At 50.6% G+C, this 19,677-nt stretch overlaps 1 protein-coding gene across 3 annotated transcripts; it reads left to right on the top strand.

Moving 5' to 3' along the window:
• The first annotated feature begins 1,102 nt into the window (after positions 1–1,102).
• On the top strand, positions 1,103–19,002 carry Zdhhc22 (zinc finger DHHC-type palmitoyltransferase 22). Of its 3 annotated transcripts, none has more exons than XM_039112057.2 (3): positions 1,103–1,192; positions 11,199–11,738; positions 16,065–19,002. In XM_039112057.2, the coding sequence occupies exons 2-3, from the start codon at positions 11,213–11,215 to the stop codon at positions 16,328–16,330; spliced, it is 792 nt and encodes a 263-aa protein (XP_038967985.1). In that variant the 5' UTR covers positions 1,103–1,192; positions 11,199–11,212; the 3' UTR covers positions 16,331–19,002. The 3 variants fall into 3 exon arrangements, with proteins under 3 accessions (XP_038967985.1, XP_038967986.1, NP_001034414.1); XM_039112058.2 differs by lacking the exon at positions 1,103–1,192 and adding an exon at positions 8,943–9,015; NM_001039325.2 differs by lacking the exon at positions 1,103–1,192 and adding an exon at positions 9,220–9,375.
• Positions 19,003–19,677: the final 675 nt, after the last annotated feature.

Raw genomic sequence — 19,677 nt, 5'->3', positions numbered from 1 at the left:
GCAATATCCTGACTGGTGTGACCATGGATGCTTGACAGTTTAACATTACAGAACAGGGGTGCAGGAGAGGAACCTTCCCAGCCTGGGCAGTGGCTGCATAGTTCTAGTGCTGTGGGCTATGCACATTTGTGTTATAACATTGATGCTTTCACTGATTGTCACTGGTATCACCTCACTTTTTCTGATCACTTTTCTTCATATTCTGTTTACTCCGGATAATACAATGTAGTCCCGCATTGGGTTAAATGCGATTTGTCGTAGACGTCACCAGTGACCTTTCGAAATCGTGCAGCTGACTTAACCGACATTCTGTTTTCTTTTTGTGTTTACAAGACGTCAGGAGTTATAAACGAGGTTCTGGAGAGAGATGGCTCAGTGGTTAAGAGCACTGGCTGCTCTTCCAAGAGGACCCTGGGTTTGATTCCCAGCACCCACATGGCAACTCACACCCATGTTAACCGCAGTTCCAGGGGGGAATCTTATGCCCTCTTCTGGCCTCCACGGGAACTGCAAGCATGTAGTTCACATACGTGCAGTCCAACGGCCATACACATAAAAATAAAATTAATTTTAAAAAACTAAGCTTTAAATAAAGAAGAATTATATTATAAATGGGGCTTTAAAGAAAGCTTTATGGCATAAATAGAACAAAGCAATTAAAATTTGAATCGTTTTTGGAAGCTGCTTTGGTGTTGTGAAACAAGTCTACATGGATGGAACTTTTAATGGCTACTCTCCTGCTTTCTCTTGGTAATTTTCCATCATTGCCTCACAACACTTCTCTTAGAAGTGTCCAGCTAGCCTGCTTCTTCCATTTTCGTGTTCACTGTCAATAGCTTTCCTTCTTCCAGCTTTCATAGCTTTTAATTATTTCTGCATGTAAAAGGAATCACGAGAGGCCAGACCCAGTAAAACACAGTGGTAGTCTAACAATAGAAGATATAGAATCACACCTTCTGCGACTGATGAAATTGCAACAGATTGGAAGGAGACATCCATTGCAAACTGATCTAGATTACCTACATTTGAAAGTTATTTTTTGATATGTATTTTTATTTATGGGTGGTATGTGCCTGTGTGCCTGTGCGCATGTGTGAGGCTGTCTGCGGGAACCAGAGACACTGGATCTCCATGGAGTTGGAGGTGCATGTGTTTGTGGCTGCTGGGACCGGACTTACCCTCTGCAAAAGCAGTAAGTCTCTTAACTGTTGATCCATCTCCCCAGCCCCTTGAACGTTTTTATCAGTAAGCATGAATGATATGCTCTGTTTGTATGGTGGTGGTCAACAGGCATTGGATGTGGAGGCATGGGACATGGTCACAGTGTCACAGAACCGTTGGCTTGGCAAGTCCAGGGAAATAAAATCTTTAGAATCATTAGGAGGCCAGGCCTAGCTGGAGAAAGTGGGTCACTTAGACATAGATCTTAGGGGGAGCTATACCTCTGCCTGATTCCAACCTGATAGTCTCTCTCTCTCTCTCTCTCTCTCTCTCTCTCTCTCTCTGTGTGTGTGTGTGTGTGTGTCTGTCTGTCTCTGTCTCTCTGTCTCTGTCTCTCTCTCTGTCTCTCTGTGTGTGTTGTGTGTGTGTCTGTGTCTGTCTCTCTGTCTCTCTTCCTCTCTCTCTCTCTCTCTCTCTCTCTCTCTCTCTCTCTCTGTGTGTGTGTGTTGTGTGTGTGTCTATGTATCTGTCTGTCTCTCTGTCTCTCTTCCTCTCTCTCTCTCTCTCTGTGTGTGTGTGTGTGTGTGTGTGTCTGTGTCTGTGTCTCTGTCTGTCTGTCTGTCTCTCTGTCTCTCCTTCCTGATCATCAACAAGCACCTCACCTTCTTGCCACCACACCTGGAATCTGTTCCGATCACCATGCCCTCCCCTCTAAGATGGACGGCACTGTCAAACTGGGAGTCAAAACAAACCCTTCTTCCTTTAAGTTGCTCCTTCTTAAGTATTCTGTCAACGTGGCAAGAAAGGCAACTAGACACCTGTCTGCCGCTCCAGGAAGAGTATGATGAGCAAGATGGGGGAGGCACACTGGTCTAGATTGTGAGGCAACAGAGAGGGTAGAACAACAAGATGGAGAGAGTCCAGGTCTTACCTCCTCATAGAGTCAGCACCAATCCTAGACAGGCTCCATTAAACCTCCCCATTAATTTAATCACTATTTCCCAGCTATGGAACCCGGTAATAATTACAGCAGTAGCCAGCTAGCACATTATGCAGCCCGTCTTCCACATACTCTGCACAGGTTTAATCTATGCTCATTCTACGCGGCCACCGCATGAAGCCAGAGTTGTTACAAAGACCTACCTTTCAGACCAGGAAGCCGAGGGGCAGAGGGCTTAACAGATGCATGGTTCAAACATGGCTCTCAAGTTTTGCGTTCTGCAAGTTCACTCCTCCCACGCACTGGGGTCAAGAAGTATCTAAGACACTGGGGCGGCTTAATCTATTTGTAGATTAATGGATTGGTGGGTTAATATGAAAGCGGCCTTATGACAAAGGAAAGTTTTGCCTGACACACCCACTCTGTCTCACTGTGAGACACACTTCTCTGTATCCCAGTGTCGCCAGAAGCTACACCCAGACACCAGCATTGTGCTCTTGAATTTTTCAGCCTCCACCATGAGCTAAACAAACCTCCATTCTTTACAGATCATTCAGGCACAGGTATGTTGTTATAGCAACAAAAAAGTGGGCTAAGCCAACTGATTCTGTACAAGGAGCGGTGCGCAGAGCTGAACTTGAATGTCAACATTTTATCCTAGAATTTTCTTTGTTGCCTCTCCTCTCTTGCCTTCCTGCTACCCTTGGGTCCCAAATACACTTCTGCTCCCTGGTGCAGGCATACTTTGATCTCTGGCTACCCATCCAACCTACTCCTCCTCTCCAAGAAGACAATTACTCTCTCCCACCCTGTGTCCCTGGGAAAGGCTGATCCACACTAATACATACGAGGCCATCATCAGCACAGCATACAACCTCTCCATAAGAAAAGGCATTATTTGTTTCTATGTCCTGTGATTCTGGTGTGTGAAAGGCACAGGGCTGTGGGCCGTGAAGAAGCTTGAGCTCTGGAATCATGTGACCTGGATTTCATGCCTGCTGCCAGTAAGAGTCACGACCTTAGCGAGCCTCTGGGCTGCTCTGAGCTTCTGTGTCCTCCTCTGTGAAATTGCTGGAGTCTGCCTAGCTTTAGGCAGGGCTATGGTAAGGGCTAAATGAAATAAGGAGGGCTAGGCTCCAAACCTCACTGGCTGGGCACAAAATAGGAAGCAGAAAATAGATACCTTTGCTTGGGTTCTGTTTCCTCATTGCTCTCTCAAGCCTGCCTTAAAAAAAAAGATTTCTTTTCATCTCATGTGTATGAGTGTTTTGCTTGCATGTATGTGTCCATGCAGTGTGTGTCTAATGTCCATGGAAGCCAGAAGAGGGCACCAGATGCCATGGAACTGGAGTTGGGGATTCTGTGAGCCACCCTGTGGGTGCTGAGAAACTGAGTCCTCTAAGAGCAGCAATTGCTCTCAACCATTGAACCATTTTGCTGGCTCCTCAAGCCTGATTCTTAAGTCAGATATTGAGGTACAGTTTATTATTTATTTATAACGTTCTTATTTGTAATCCATTCAAATATTTATTGAGCTCCTCTCTACCTTAAAGCTTTGTGCTTGGGTACAGGCTACAAAACTACTGCCAGGAAAGGCCCTGCAATGAGGTTTTTGACAGAGGCAATAAACGAAGGTATAGCAGCCAGTGTAGGGATTCATGCCTTCAATCCCAGCACTGAGAATGCAGAGGCAGATGGACCTCTGTGAGTTGGAGGCTAGCCTGGTCTACAGAGTGCATTTAGTCTGGGCAAAATTTCACATGGTGAGACTCTGTCTCAAAAAGAAAGGGGGAGAAAGAGAAACGGCGGGGAAGATGGGGGTGGGGAGACACAGCATGGAAGATACCCACAGTAAGTACCCCAGAGCAGACAGGATTGTGTGGACAGCAAGCTAGAGGTCACGACGGGTAGAAAGGAAGCTATTCCTGACATGACTTCTTTGCTGCTTAAAACTCAGGATGGTGGCTAGAGTTAAGGCGTAATGGGTAGAGTGCTTGCCTAGTGAGCAAAAGGCCCTGCCTCTGACCCCCAGCATCATGTACCCCAAGCACGGTGGCACCCGTAACCCCAACACTCAGAAGTTATGGGTAGGGAGTTCATGCATACAAAGTCATCCTCAGCTACACCAAGTTTGAGGCTACATTTATCTCAAAACAAATAAATAATAAAAAAAAAGAATGAATTAAAACTCTCGGTCAGTTCACATGTCGTGGAGATATCATCGGAGGCTCGGGGAAGCAGAGGAAGTTACCAAGGGTAGACAATGAGTAAGAATAAAGCGATTCAGCCCAGGTCAGTGAGCACCAACGCTTCTGCTTTCATCAGCAGACCGCACTGCCTCTCCTGAGCCGTGCTCTCTCTGCTGGGATGGAAGAGTGAGGCGGGAGGGATCAGGGACGTGAGGTATGTGCACGCTGCTGCTCTAGGGCTGCAAGGACACCCAAGTGGTCTCTGGACAGCTAAGGGCACCGTGGTGACCTCATTGTTCATGTCCTCCCTCCCCTCCTTCTAATTAAGATGTCGGCTTCTGCCTCATTCCTTCCCATTCTGGACACCTGGCATGGGAGAGTTCTCAGTAGAGGCCAACAATTCCCTCCTGTGCCTCCAGAGCCTCCTCTATCATGAAGACATAAACTGTGGGGTGCGGGACAAACACAGCCTCACTACCCCATCTCTACTCCTCTCCTTGCCCCTCTTCTCTGCCCTGTCCTTTGCCTCCTCCCCTCCCTCCTCCTCCTCCTCCTCCCCCTCTCCCACCCATTAGTACTCTCCCACCTCCGGCATGCTCCTAGATGAAAGGACCAATTAATCCCGCTACCACTCCCACCCATGAGCTGAGCTGCTTGTTGGTCCCTGGCTGTCAATATCCCTACCAAGGCTGCTTAAGTGGTCCCAGAAAACCTCGGCTAATTGGGAACAATTTCATTCATCCTTCTGAGGCCTGAGCACAGCAAAGAGGGCTCCTCCAAGCTAAACAAAGATTTTTCACCCTGAAGCATCCTAGCATCATAGAGGGCTGCGGGCTTACCTGCCATCCAAACCTGTGGTTTCTACCTTGACATTTGGGCTTGGCTGCTGGATGTCTGTCTGTGTCACACCCACCTTCTCTAGTACCAGGGACAGCGGAGCATTTGCGGGCATTGGGTGTGTCTGCATCCTGCCAAGTGTCCACTCACTACACACGACACTGCACTAGGCCCGGGGGACATGGTGTGATAAATAGTCCACATCCTGCTCTCGGGGAGTTGGCATTCTAATAAGAAGGGGCAAACAGTACACAGATAAGGTCTATGATCAAGTGGTGTCAAGTGCTTGGGGATACATGTTCCCGAGCAGGTGGGACATCAGTGAAGAACAGTGAAGCTTTAGATAAAGGGAGATAGGGCGGGGTCTTGTTCTGGAGATCCTGTGATCTGCCTGCCTTCTTTATGCAAATGTCATGTTCCAGAAAAGGCAAGCATTGGTGAATCACATCGAGGGAGGTTCATTTATTGGTTGGCTTGTTGCTTTGGTTTTGGTTTTTTGAGATGGACCAGACGTAGGGAAGGATGAATGGCCTTGAAGTCCTGATTCTCCTACTAACACTTCCCCAGTCACAGGAATGCACCAACAGGCCCAGCCTTTCAAATAGCATTTTAAATCTGATACAGGAGAGGCTTATGGGTTAGCTTGCGGCAAATCTCTGAACCTCAGTTTTCTCAGAAGAAAAATGGGTTTAATATTGCTTTCCCTCCCAGCTCTGAGGCTACTGAGAGACTTGTGGAATGCAATTTTAATTTGGTGAAGCTACTAACTTATTACATCAAAGTAATGCAGTTGCTGTTAAAATGGAGGCAGTGCTGGCAAAGTAGAGTAGCGCCTCTAGGTAGATGTTCTGTGATAATCCAATTCCGATGTGTTCCGCCGACTGAGACGAAGATCACATTAAGATGCTTTCCAAAGCTGGGAGGGCAGGGATGGCGTCTTCTTATTAAACTTCCTGAGGCTTGGAAGCACTTTGTGGTTGCCCGTGGCTGTGGTTAGTTGTCAGCTGAAGAGAGCATCCTGTCTGGGGATATCTATGGCTGTCTTCATTTCAGACTGTTGGTTAACCTTGAGACCCCAGTTTCTAGTCTCCACAGCCCATCCTGTGCTAAGAGCATACAATGAAGCATTACCCCATCAGCTTTCTTCACCCAGATCCTCTCGTCAAGGGACAGCTTCCATCTAAACATGTGGGGAGTCTGACAGACATGGTGTGTGTGTGTGTGTGTGTGTGTGTGTGTGTGTGTGTGTGTGTGTGTGTATTTGCGCGCATGCGTGCATGCAAGCGCTCGCGTGTGTGTACCTGTGTGTGTTGGGGGTGGTGTCTCATCCCAAGGAGAAGAGACTGTTCGTGGAGTTTCTTCCTCTGGATACTACATTTATTTTGTGGTAAAATGGAATGATTGCCACTTGGAAGGGAATTTATTTCATTCAAATAATACTGCTAAATTGAAAGATTTGCAGCACACATCTCCAGGAGAGCGCTCAGCAGCAATCAGATGCTTGCCCGAGTCCTGCCCCCTCGGGAAACCCTGCAGATGCCATCACAGCTCAGGTATGAGAGCAGAGACAGGAAATGGGGAATGTGGCTTAGAAATGACTTTTGACAATCTTTGTGGAGAGCAAGGGCAAATGCGTCTTCACGAGACATTTCAAAACCTCAAAATACAGATTTTTCTTTCCAGAGACACCAGTATGGATTCGGCAGCCAGAATATTTACTCTGGTTTACTCTGGGAAAATCAGAGACACCCCTCACCCCCAATATTTCTAATGCAGGACGGGAGCTCTCATTTTAGAAAGATGAAGACAGAAGGATAGAGACGGGAGTCTAGAAGAGAGAAGGCAGATACAGAAGAGTGTTGCAGCCTCTCCCTGGACCTGACCTCCAGCACAGCATGGCTGCCATCACAACCCTGGACATTGTTTTCCTGTCAAGGATGAGGATGCAGAGTGAGAGAGGCTAAAGCACCTGCTCAGGTTCAGGTGGCTGCTTAGCCACAGCGATGGTTTCTCTGCTCAACTCAGGGCCAGTATCAAAGTGAAGTTTCAAGTTGACTTCCCTATGGGGTTCTGTCAAGGGCAAAGCACTTGGCTATTCTTTCTCTCCCTCTATTCTTTAAGGGACGGAGGAAGCACTAGGCTTAGACTTCAGCTCTAGTGTCCTTTCCCGTTGGAAAGTTTGGTTTCTAAATAAATTATTACCCTGTCCACTCCTGTCCGATCCTCTCACCTCCTCCCTCCTAGGTGGTTACTCCCTTGCCCCACTGACATCTTCCCACATTTCCTAAGCTTCTTTTTACCCTTCACACACGAATTCAGGCACACACACACACACACACACACACACACACACACACACACACTCACCTTTCCCCCCACACACCACTATGTAAAGTAAAACTAGAAACACGCCCAAGTCTCAAGGTATTTAAGGAATGGAGATACTTCAGTCAGTATGGCCCAGACTGAGCCCTTTGAGCCCCCTCCATTCCGGGCCTGTGTGAGAGGCAGGCAGAGCTTCTGTAAGGGGCCAAGCAACTTGTGACGCAAAGCTTCAGTGGAAGGAAAAAAGACCTCTTGTGCTTCCTCGTGTCTGTCCTGGGGCCACCGGATTCTCAGAAGCTGCCTCCGGTATGCTGTCCTTCCTTTCATGGATAAGATTCTTTTAGAACATGAGAAGGTTTCCTGGCCCCTTTTTTATTTTTATGTATGCTGATAAAATACAGAGAAAACAGTGTCTGATGATTCAAAAATAGAGTCCAAGCCGATCGGCATACGGCCTTCACTTCACAGGATTGCTCGTTTTAACCAACCAGTCGAGACAGCAATAAGCATTTATTATGTTTGCTCACCCACAAAGGAGTGGAGAAGGCAGTGATGGGAGCCATCACAGCTTGGGAAACTGAGGCTGGTAAAGGCATTGATAGTCTTGTAATATTTCGTGGTCTTCCCCTACATGGGTGGGTGTGCGCGCAAGAGTGCATGATCTCATGCGCGCACACACACACACACACACACACACACACACAGAGAGAGAGAGAGAGAGAGAGAGAGACAGACAGACAGACAGACAGACAGACAGACAGACAGACAGAGGGAGACAGGGAGACAGAGACAGATGTTTGCCATACACTGATGTCATCACCCTCTTGGTGCCTCACAGCACACACATGAGGAAGCATGAAAAGAAGACAGGGGCAGGAGAAGCTTCCAGTCCCAGCTCTGTGTTTAAACCCTGTAGTCCTCCCCTCTCCCAAACCAGCACTACTACTCGTTCTCAAGTGATGCTGATATGGGCAGAGGCTGAGAATAGGAGCATTTACTAGAACCAGGTTCAAATCCAGACCCCACCATTCACCGGCTGCATGACCTTGGGTATGTGACTTAGTGTCACTTTCTTGCCCCTAGAATGGGGCTCACTTAGCTTCAAGGCTCATACTGGAGGATGGATGCAAGCTGTTGGGTCATGGGCTCAGCACTGTGCCTGTTACTGAGGAAAAGGCCAATCTGTAGTGTCAATGGGACATGAACCGTCCCTATCCCAAGCAAGCTTTATAGCACTAGTCATTCGGTCCTCTGTTCTACAGAACACACTGGAATTCGGCCCAGTAAATGGTAAACGGTGGATACCCACACCCAGGTAGACTGGCTCTCACCCCTCAGCTTACAGCCCTTCTGAGATAATGCTGATCTTCATGGGTGCTATCCTGGTAAACTGAGCTCTTAACATTACTCCCACCCCACACCCCACCTACACACAAGGTTTGGTCCTAGCCGACAGCAGGGAGGGGTCATAAGCAGGAAGAGGGGAGGAAGGGAGGTCAGGATATGGCTGGAGCTTCTGCATCAAGGCTGAATCCCTATCTCTCAGTTGGAACCAGGGTTGCAGTAAGGCAGGGCGCCACAATCCACCCTGGGGCGAGGGGGGGCGAGGAGGGCGGAGGTGTGGGGGGCAAGTCCTCAGCGCTGAGCCAGTGGCCAGAGCACCGCCCCCAGGAGCGGAGGGAGGGGTGGCGGAGCTGGGGGGGTGCCCAGCTGCCATCCCCGCCGTCTCCTGGCCCCCACTCTCTGGCACCCAAGTAGGAGGGCGGCAGCTGCCCGCTCCCTCCTCCCACACCCCCGCTACCTGCCCAGTCCCCGAAGCGAAGCGTGAGGAGGCTGCGAGCCAGTCGGGCGAGCCCACAACTTTGCAGCCTCGGGGAAGATCAGGGTTGCGTCTGGGGCTCCTCCTGTCGCGACTGGAGCTGGGTGAGTTTGTTCCCCAGCCCTCTGCGGCGCTGCGGCTGCTCCGGGGGGCGGTTGCCCTGGCGTCCAGGAGGCAGTGGCTGAGGAACCGGTGGGTGCCCGCGCTGTTTGGGTCCGCAGGGCTCCGGTGCCGCCCTCGGAGGCCGGTGAGGAGGACTCCGGTGCTGAGCGGACAGCTCCCCACTCTCGCCGCCGCCCGCCACTCTCTGCTGACCGTTGCGGGACACAGGGCCCGGGCTGCAGCCGCCCACCCGGCGCCCCGCACTCCCCCCAGCCCCTGTCCTTTGCCTTCCCAGAGCCGCGGCGCATCTGGAGGCTGCTCCCGCACACCCCTGGCGACTGGCGCCGGGAAGACACTTGCTTCCCTCGCTGGAGCCCGGTACCTAGGGCTCTGTGGAGTGGGCAGCGCCCCCGTGGCCTCTGGGGATGCATGGCTACGGGGCGTGGGGGTTAGCCCCAACGATCGCCCCTAGGCTTGCCCTGCGGTGCTCCCCAGTAGTGTAGAGAGGCCGCAGGTCCCCAGATCGGCAGGCACTGTCACCTGCAAAGATTTCAAGGTGACCAATGGCTCGTCCCGGACAGGACAGTCTGGACCCCAGGCCCTGTGGCATCCATCCATCTTGGGTTCAACCACCTTCCCAGAACTTTTTTCGTGCCTCCTTCTGGCCGATTACTTAGATCACTGGAAAGTTCTTCTCCACGCTCGGAACCTATTTCCCCGTGGTACCCGAAGTTGGGGAGGGGCCCTGGCTGTAGGAGGTGGGGCTGCGTTCGGCTCTGTGTGTGTGTGTGTTAGGGGGTGGGGGCGGGCATCCTAGGAGAAGCTGCCAAGCATCCACTAGTCCACCCAGGACTGGCTTCTTGGCATCGAAAGGGTTTCGGCGCCTTGGGGATTGTTTGGGTTTCTCCCGCCAGGAAAGTGAAAGGCGGGTGCGAATGGGGGATTTCAACTTCATCGCCTCAAAGGAAGACACTTTTTGCAAAGATTTTATAGAAACAGGGCAACCAGCGGCTGGAAAATGAACTGACCAGGACCCAGTGGCATAGGCACTCTGGCTACCTCCACCCTACCCAAGCACCTGAACACGAGTGACTGCATCCAGTGTTTTAATTGTTTTTGTTTTTTTTTTTTTAAGAAAAAGCCAGGTGGCAGGGAGTGGGTGTACACACACACACACACACACACACACACACACACACACACACACACGCACACGCACACAGATAACACGTACAGTCGCACACAAGGAGGCACACATCACGGTCCACAGCACAGCCTCTCCCAGAGAGCCTTGGGTAACCCGTGAGGTCACAGAGTATTGCTCAAGGTAAGAGTAGGGGAAAGGGTGAATCAGGATCTCAAAGAGTTGAACAGTTACCACCACCACCACCACCACCACCACCACCACCACCACCCCAACTTCCATTCTTCTCTTTCTCCTAGGGACATCTCAGCCAGAGATCCCCAAAGTGGTTTGTATCCACTACTGTGAAACAGTAGCAGTTTCACCCGTCGGCTCCTAAACCCCTCCCCTACCCCCACACAACCACTCCAAACTGCAAACAGGTCCTTCCCTCCTTGCACCTCACCTCCAGACTCCAAGGCAACAAGGACTTAGCCAAATCAGGTCTGGCCAGAGAGCGGCCAGCTGTGGTCTCGGGGTCTCTAACCTGCTTGGTCCCAAATTAGGGAAACTAGAAAGGCTGATCCAAGGGCAGGGTTTGGGTGATTTGTGTCCAGCCCTGTGGACCTTTGACCAAGGAGAAGAGCTCCACACTGACCCTGGACAACGCTGTAAGGCTTCCTCTCTCCTTGCGCCCCTTAGGAATGTAATCGAGGATGCTGGCCTTGCGGCTGCTCAACGTGGTGGCCCCCGCCTACTTTCTTTGCATTTCCCTGGTGACCTTCGTACTGCAGCTCTTCCTCTTCCTGCCCAGCATGCGTGAGGACCCCACAGCCACCCCGCTCTTCTCGCCTGCCGTGCTTCACGGGGCGCTCTTCCTGTTCCTCTCAGCCAATGCCCTGGGCAATTACATCCTGGTCGTCCAGAACTCCCCAGACGACCTGGGTGCCTGCCAGGGAACCTCGTCCCAGAGACCTCAGCGCCCACCACCCAGCACCCACTTCTGCCGAGTGTGCGCCCGAGTCACGCTGAGGCACGACCATCACTGTTTCTTCACCGGCAACTGCATCGGCAGCAGGAACATGCGCAACTTCATCCTGTTCTGCCTCTACACCTCACTGGCCTGCCTTTACTCCATGGTGGCCGGAGTGGCCTATATCTCAGCTGTCCTTTCCATCTCCTTCGCCCACCCCCTGGCCTTCCTCACGCTCCTGCCCACTTCAATCAGCCAGTTCTTCTCCGGTGAGTGGGCCATGGCAGGCAGGTTGAGCAAACAAGACCTAACCCCAAGTTTTTCCAAATAAAAGCTCAGGATGCTCGGTTCAAACTGTCAGATAAACAGTCTATGGGTATGATTATGCCCTAGTATTCCCAGAGACATACTAAGAGGACAGACTGCAATCTATCAGCGATTAGGATGAACTGGGAATGCGTGGGTCAGACACCCCACCCTCCTCATCTTTCATACTATATATTACTCATAAAATTGTGGTACCCAAGCTATACACTTCTCGGGCCAGGCAAATCCCTTCAGAGCTCATGCTATGTTCTTCATAGATCTGGACCCCAGGCCTACTCACACATCCCTCTAGGAGTTCTTAGCAAACAACCCCCCCCCCAGGCTAAACTTGACTTCAGGCTGGGCTGAGCAGGAGGCTAACCTCCAACCTCCCACCCGCTATGTTAGACTAAACCAGACTCTTGGTGGCTCAGAGCCACCTCGCTGGCTACAAGGTGATACTCCACAGATCCAGCCTGGTGTGGGATCTGACCCTCTGGATGGCTCTGACACCTGCAGGAGTCCTCAAACCAATGCTCACATAGGCTCCATGTTGACGATTGCATTTAGAATTGTAGGTCTCTAAGAACATTCTGTGGTACCTGACCCTGGGAGATGCCATTCCTGGTGGCAGTTCTCCCTTACCTTACCCTGTTACTTGTCCCTACTTCCTTGCCTTCCACCTTTGACCTTGAATTCTGACCAATTTGATCTCTACAATTAGTATGGACACCAAAGTGTGTGTCTTGGGTCCATCTATCAGGTAAACTGAGTCTTAGCTGGGGCTAAATGGCCTGCCTAGTATTGTACTTCCCTAGACTGGCTGTCTCTAGCTTGTAGCCAGGTGTTTAAATCACAATTCTGTGCTCTTCCTCAGGGTCCATATTCCCAAACATATTGACTTGACCTTCCAGGGTCAAAGAAAGGCAGCTACTTCTACAGAGAGCCTGACTGTCCTGGCCTAGCTTGGCCTTACCTGGGTACTTAAAAAAATTCTGTACCCCAGGGGAACCCTCATTCCAGTTGTATCTTTAGCTCAGCTCTTCACAGACATAGAACTATCGTGCCATTTGGCAGTGGGAATCCAGGAAGGACCAGTCATGAGAAATTCCTGGAGGCATGGTGGCTAAGCTGGGCCCAGAACTTGGAGCTCTGGGGCCTTCTGGATCTTGGTGCTGGCATAGAAGGCTGCCAGGACTGAAATAAGCATGATGGGGGAGGGTAGGTGGGTGGGCTGGGGGTGGAGTGTGAGAGCAGGCAGGTGGAGCGATGGGAGAGCCAGGGAACCTGACTGCACATCCCTTTCCAAGTAGTCTCTCCAACCATAAAAATGGGTGTTTCCAGAAGGAGGACCTCGAAATGGTTTGATTTAAGTCTGGGCGTGAGGCCTGTCCATATGTGCTAGGTTTGGGAAATGTGGAAGGGAGGGAGCTTTTTGCTTTGATCTGATGGGAGGGAAAAGCCAGCCCATGCCCACCTCAGGGCCCAAGCATCTGTGCTGGCTTTAGAATGAGCCTCACCAACTATCACCGCACCCACAGGCAAAAGGAATGCAAGGCTTCTCATCACCAGATCCACCTCATCTTTCTCCTTTGCTCACCCCTCACATCCCTCCCTGGCCCTGTCCATACACATGCCTCCTAGTTTGAGACTCTTCTTCCCCAGTTCCCAGTCCAAATGGTCCAGAGCATACCCTCTCAGCTGCTCAGAAGAATGGGAGGGTAGGGGGCTGCCCAAAAGCAGTTGTTCAACCCAGAAATTATCCCTGCAGTTGGGATCTGACACTAGTACCTGAGAGGTTCTGAACAGGGCCTTGAAAACCTCCTACCTTTATTTGGTGTTGTGTGTGGGTTCTTCCAAAATGCTACTGGCCACTGACTCCAGCCAGACCCTCAGATGATGCCATAGAGGGGTCTGTTGAAGAATCTTGAAAAGGTTTCCTTGCTTTTGGTATTGTGTCACCTCTGTCAGCCTCATTCTTATCTAGAGAATGGAAGTGACACCGTTTGGCATGCACCATGGCTTTTGGATTAGTATCGGTTGGGAGATACCATTAGGAGGCCCCAGCGTAGAAAGGGGAGACTAGAATTTATTGAATACCTATTTTGTGCCCCAATAGTCATGTCTCATTGCATCCAACCCTTAGGGCAGATCTGGGAGACAGGTGTTGTGTTATTTTTTTTTAGGCTGGGAGCCAAAGGTTAAGTTGCTTCTGAGCCATCCAGTTTTGGACTCCAGGTTCATTCTTTTCTGCTCTGCCACCCTGTCTAGTCTTGCTTCACGCTGAGTGAGCCTCTTTGGGAGGAGGGGGGACTGCCTATGCCCAGATGTATTACAGAATATGCTGGAGGATGGTTTGGCAGAAGTGTTAGAGATGGTTGTCGGGGAGAGCAAGGAGAGAGAAAATTAGATGATGTAATCTTTAAGAAACTTGTGTGGTATTCTGAAAGAGAAACTAGTATTACCTAGGCTAGAGGCACTGAAACAGCCAGAACAGGTAACTTCAAACGCTCTGAAAGAAAGCAGGTCCCCAGAATAGCCTTTTGTAGCCGCTACATGAGGCCAGCAAAAGGCCAAAAGGTCTTTGCCTCATGCCTTGATTTAGAAACTTGTGGTAAATGGCTTCTGTCTGCCTGGGGCTGAGTTGCAAGTCAGGCCTAAGCTTGACAGCTCTGAGTCTCTCACATCCTAGCTTGAGGGATGTGAAGCTTGCACATCAGTATTCCTCAAGCTAGAAAAGCACCAGGGCCCCAGGATCTCTGTCCTGCACACAGCTGCCCAAGCTAATTTGTACTGACAAGGAAAAAGTGGGTCAGGGGATGGCCCAGCTCTTCTTAAGTCTGTCTCTCAGCTGCCCCCAACAATAATGGAGGGGCTTCTCTAAATGCCTACTGGAACAAGAGTTCTGTCCTCCGGGCAGCTGGACCTATTTGTCTCTAACTTTGCAAAGAAAATCATGCTACCCAAGCTCCTGGGGTTGAGGGAAATGCTTCCAGTGAGCAAGCCAGCAGATCGATTCGTCTTAGCTGCTGAACCCATCATGGATGAGACTGACATGTGTTAAAGTCTACTTCTCAGGAGTCTGGAAACTGGAGCTTGGGAAGAGGTAGGCTGGGGCAAGTAGGTGCCGGGGGCTGGGGGAAAGATGATAGATTTCTGTAGGTAGCTTGTATATTGAGATCCCTGCACAGGCACCCAAGCCTCTCTGGAGAAGGAGGTGGTGCCCAAGGAGATAAGAAAGGCCCCCAGGTTCTATTCTCAACTCACAGCTCTTGCTCCTAGACATGCCAAGGTAGATGTGCTTACTACAGCTACTAAAGCCCAGACAAGGCTCCAGGCCCTGGGAAGGTGGGGGAAGGCCCGAGGGTCTTGGGATTTAATCCCGAAAATCCATAAAGCGTTATAGCCACAGTGCTGATGAGCAACTCAGAGAGGTTAAGGGACCTATGCAAGTCCACATTCAAACCCAGCATGGACCAATCCCACCTTAAACTCTGAAGACAGGCTCGTTACAAAGTGGACCTTGAAAACAGTCACAAGAAGCGCTCGGTTTAGAGCGTGTAGAACGGGTGCTGTCCAGCATCAGGGTGCTGAAGTGATGACCTGAAGGGTTTCTTTGAACCTTAGCCGCTGACTTGACTGGCCGGACTGCTTTGGCTGAGTGTTCCAGTGTCTCCTTCTCTTATTAACATTAATGAGTGAATTGTTCTCTAAGTCGGCTCCATGTGCTGCCCTTGAGGCTGAGCTCGTGACTTGTTCCCATGACTAGGTTCTGTTCTCCATCATGCTGTCACTTTCCCAGATCCTCCCAGACAGTGCTCCCAGCCTCACAGGGAGAACTGGCTGCAGTCTAGACAGCTGCCCGGGTGCCAGCTCCCTCTTTAGGTTCTTAAACTCGCTCCTCTTTCCTCCTGTGACCTACCCCCACCTCTCTCCCAGTCCAGAAAGCGGAAATGAGGGGCACTGTGCAGGGAACTATGCAGAGTCTAGGCTGTGAGGAAATGCTGAGGGCTCTTTTCACTGAGCTCTTTTAGCTTGTTCTCCATCTCCCCAGGCACCCCGTTCTCTCCCCACCCCCTCTCTCCTCAGGAGCCATCAGCACTAAGGAAAACTTGGGCCAAGGAGCTCAGTCACAATCTTCCCAGACTGCAGAGCTGAGATTGCTACAAATCACAACTTTCAACTCGTGAGCCTCTCTGCCTCAGCAGCAGAAAGCGCCAGAGCGCGGAGTGCGCCTGGGTACGTGGCCTGGGTGTAAAGCGGTCTGGTGTTTTCCCCCTCCCCCGCAGGAGCTGTCCTCGGTTCTGACATGTTCGTCATCCTCATGCTCTACCTCTGGTTTGCTGTCGGCCTGGCCTGCGCCGGTTTCTGCTGCCACCAACTGCTGTTGATCCTCCGGGGGCAAACCCGCTACCAGGTTCGAAAGGGGGTGGCTGTGAGAGCCCGGCCTTGGCGCAAGAACTTACAGGAGGTCTTCGGAAAGAGGTGGCTGCTTGGCTTGCTGGTTCCCATGTTCAATGTCGGCACTGAGAGCTCAAAGCAGCAGGACAAATAGCTGGCAAGCACTCCAGCCATTTCTGTGTCTCAGTTTCTCCTGAACGTAAGCCCACAGCACCCTTGTCTCCACCTGTGACACACCACACCCTCGCCTAGGAAGGGCCTCATATCCACCCCAGGTCTTAGTCCTCAGAGGATATATTAACAGGTGCATCCTGATATGGAAGGGAAATGACTACCTGGGCACCACTAGGCTGCTCAAGGGCCAGCCAGGAAGGGAGCTGCTAAACTGTTAAGGTGTTTCTACTTCAAGTTTTTTCTTTTCTGGGAAGCCCTTCCCTGCCTCCTGCCTGGCCCATCCACTCTTATGTCTCAGGTCATTGCTGCTTTTGCTAAAGCCCTTCTCCTTGTGTTGATAGTGGAGACTACGTTCTTGCAGCTGGCAGGAGATTCCACAGAACCTAAAGGCTGGTAAATGGTAGTTGCCATGCATGAGAGGCAGTCGAGTAAGCTTTGCCAACTGCTGGTGAGAATAGGAAGAGGTGGGGATCCACCCTCATTCCTGTGAGGGGTAGTCAGTAGTATTTGTGTTGGAGAGGGGAGGAGCATAGGCACTTGCTGCTCAGCCCAAATGCAAGGCCCTTTCCCCAGAGACAGCAATCAATGGCCTGGTGTTCTTAAATGCTGTTCTTTGCTCAACCTGAGCCCATCTAACCTGGCCAGCCCAGCCCAGGAGTTAGCTGGATAGTTCTTTTCTCTGGAATTCCTCTGGCCTTTCCCTTTAATCTCTAGTCTCAAGATTTTTTGCTAGATATTATGAAGGGAAGAAGGGAGAGAGAAGAGGGAATTACTTACCCATAAGTAATAAGAGGAGTGTGTTTCTTATATAGCCTTATATAATTGTGTGTGTGTGTGTGTGTGTGTGTGTGTGTGTGTGTGTAAGAGGGGGTGGAGGTGAGGAGTGTTGTTATGATCATGGAGAGAGAGTGAGTATTGGAGGGGAAGGAGGGAGGGGCAAATGGGTTAACTCTTTTGTAACCAAAGCCAGCCAGTGTTTAAATGTTACCTGGAGGGGTTGGGGATTTAGCTCAGTGGTAGAACGCTTGCCTAGCAAGCACAAGGCCCTGGGTTCGGTCCTCAGCTCTGAAAAAAACAAATAAAACAAATAAATGTTATCTGGAGTGAGTGCTGGCCACTGGAGGTATTTTGACAGGATTTAGCCAGTTATCTACCAGAAGAGATTTTTTTTTGGTAGTAGTTTGTTCTAGATGAATTTAGAGATCCTTTTCCACTCCTTGCTTCCAATGTCTTCTTTGAGCCCAGGGACAAGATCTTTAGAAACAAGATCTTAGGCTGGAGAGATGGCTCAGCGGTTAAGAGCACTGACTGCTCTTCTAGAGGTCCTGAGTTCAATCCTCAATAACCACATGGTGGCTCACAACCATCTGTAGTGGGATCTGATGCCCTCTTCTGGTGTGTCTGAAGAGAGTAATGTGTATCCACATACATAAAATAAATAAACCTTTAGATGAAAAAGAAAGAAACAAGATCTTTAGAGAAAAGATCTTTTACCTGCTTTCATGGGGCAGGAGGTATGGTAACCATGGAAAGAGTCTAAAAATCATAAGACTGGCTTTCTGCACACAACCCAGCCATCCGGGAGACTTCTTCATGTTAGCAGTAGTTGAGAGGGGCCCGCAGTGGAGGACAGGGAGGTATAACTCTGTTAGAACCAGGTTGGTGCAGTTAGCTGTAGGGAGAGAAAAGCCTGGAGGTCACACTGAGCCCTGAAGAGTTTGTGGGAGTGACAGAATATTAGGTGCAATTGCCAGTCCATTCCTGCCAGTCTGGCTAGCTCTAGATAGGGATGCTGCCTTGTATCCAGAGACCCAGAGGACCAGACAGACCCCTGGGGCATATGAAGGAGTGGGAGCCACATAAAAACCTTCTCCTGACTTGGTCCCAGGGCCAATCCACACAGGCACTGAGGCTGAAGCCTATGCTCTGCAGTGTCCAGTGGGTGGCCACGGTGACCCCAGCCTCTGCCCAAGAAGATCATGAGTTGTTGAATGGAACAGATTAGAGGGTGGGGATATTACTCAGGCCTGACTTTGACACCCTCCAGAGGGCACCATTGGGCTTTTCTGCTCACACTTCTCCCTTGAGCAGTTATTGTTTTTGGCCTTCTTTTGTTCGTACTCTATCTGCTCATCCTAGCTATGTGTACCAAGCACCAACCGTGGGCTGCATCTCAGTCATTGGCAATCCAGATGCCCACCATCGGAGGCAGATGACTCCTACCATGGCGCTCTGCTTCCTTGGCAGTCACTGTAGCTGACCCCTTGGAGAAGAATGATGTGGCAGGGGGCAAAAGGGGAGCCCCCTTCAGTGGAAGAGTCATTTGAGGTATCTCCCTTCACAGTTCTGGGCACCCTTTAGCAGCACGAAGAAACAATGGAAGGGCAATGTCTGGACAGTTCAGGCCCTGGACCTCTCTTGACCCTAGAGTTCAAACTTGAAAACCAGTCCTACGTTGTCCAGGCTCAGTACCACGGAGCCTGACATCCTAGAGGGAAAAGGGAGTACCTCTGGTGGCCAGCTCTTTAAATGTTGGGCAGGGACGAGTGGCTGTGGGGAGATTGCCAGATGTGGTACTGGAGTAGCATTTGAACACATGGCCCTCTGTTCTTAATGAAGAATAACAATAAAACATGTGGTTTTCAAACTGTATTTGGTGTGTGTGTCTGGTGGGTATCACGGCGTGCACTGATACAGATTTACAGTGATTAGGAATACTTCTGTTCCATAAATAAGTAACTACAGCGGGCTTCCCTGAGCAATGCCCTTCTGGTACCCCTGCTCCTCCCTACGACCTCAGGTTTACTGAACAATGTGGCACCAATCCAGGACTCTGCTCCAAGCTCCTCTCACTGTCCACACACCCAAGTTAACTGTGTCTGATCAAGGCCATGCTGTGTGGTGTGATAGTGCAACTCTTAGCCCTTGAGGGTAGTAAGTCTATGGCACCACAGAGACTAGGAATGAAAGACCTCATCTGAGAATTTTCCTCTCCATCCTCCTTTTCCTCCTCCTCCTCCTCCTCCTTGATACAGAGGGGAACGTAGGGAAGAGGATGGGAGGCCATCAGCTTCCTCATCTCAGCTAGCAGATTAACTTGAGAACAGGTCAGGGGCCTCCTGAGCTCTCAGGCTCACTGCCTTTGGGGCAGTCAGGAGGCTACCAGGATCTTGGGGGTACAGCGTCTGAAACACCCTGAAGACACACAGCCTGGACAAAGAGGGCACAAAAGGCCAGACACACAGCCTGGACAAAGAGGGCACAAAAGCCAGCCAACACGCAGCCAGTGAGCCGACTCCTGATAGACCAGGCAGCCCACTGTCAGCT

Source organism: Rattus norvegicus, chromosome 6 (assembly GCF_036323735.1).
Source record: "Rattus norvegicus strain BN/NHsdMcwi chromosome 6, GRCr8, whole genome shotgun sequence".
NCBI lineage: Eukaryota > Metazoa > Chordata > Mammalia > Rodentia > Muridae > Rattus > Rattus norvegicus.
Note: the sequence above shows the minus strand (reverse complement) of the source record. Positions and strands in the feature narration are given on the sequence as shown.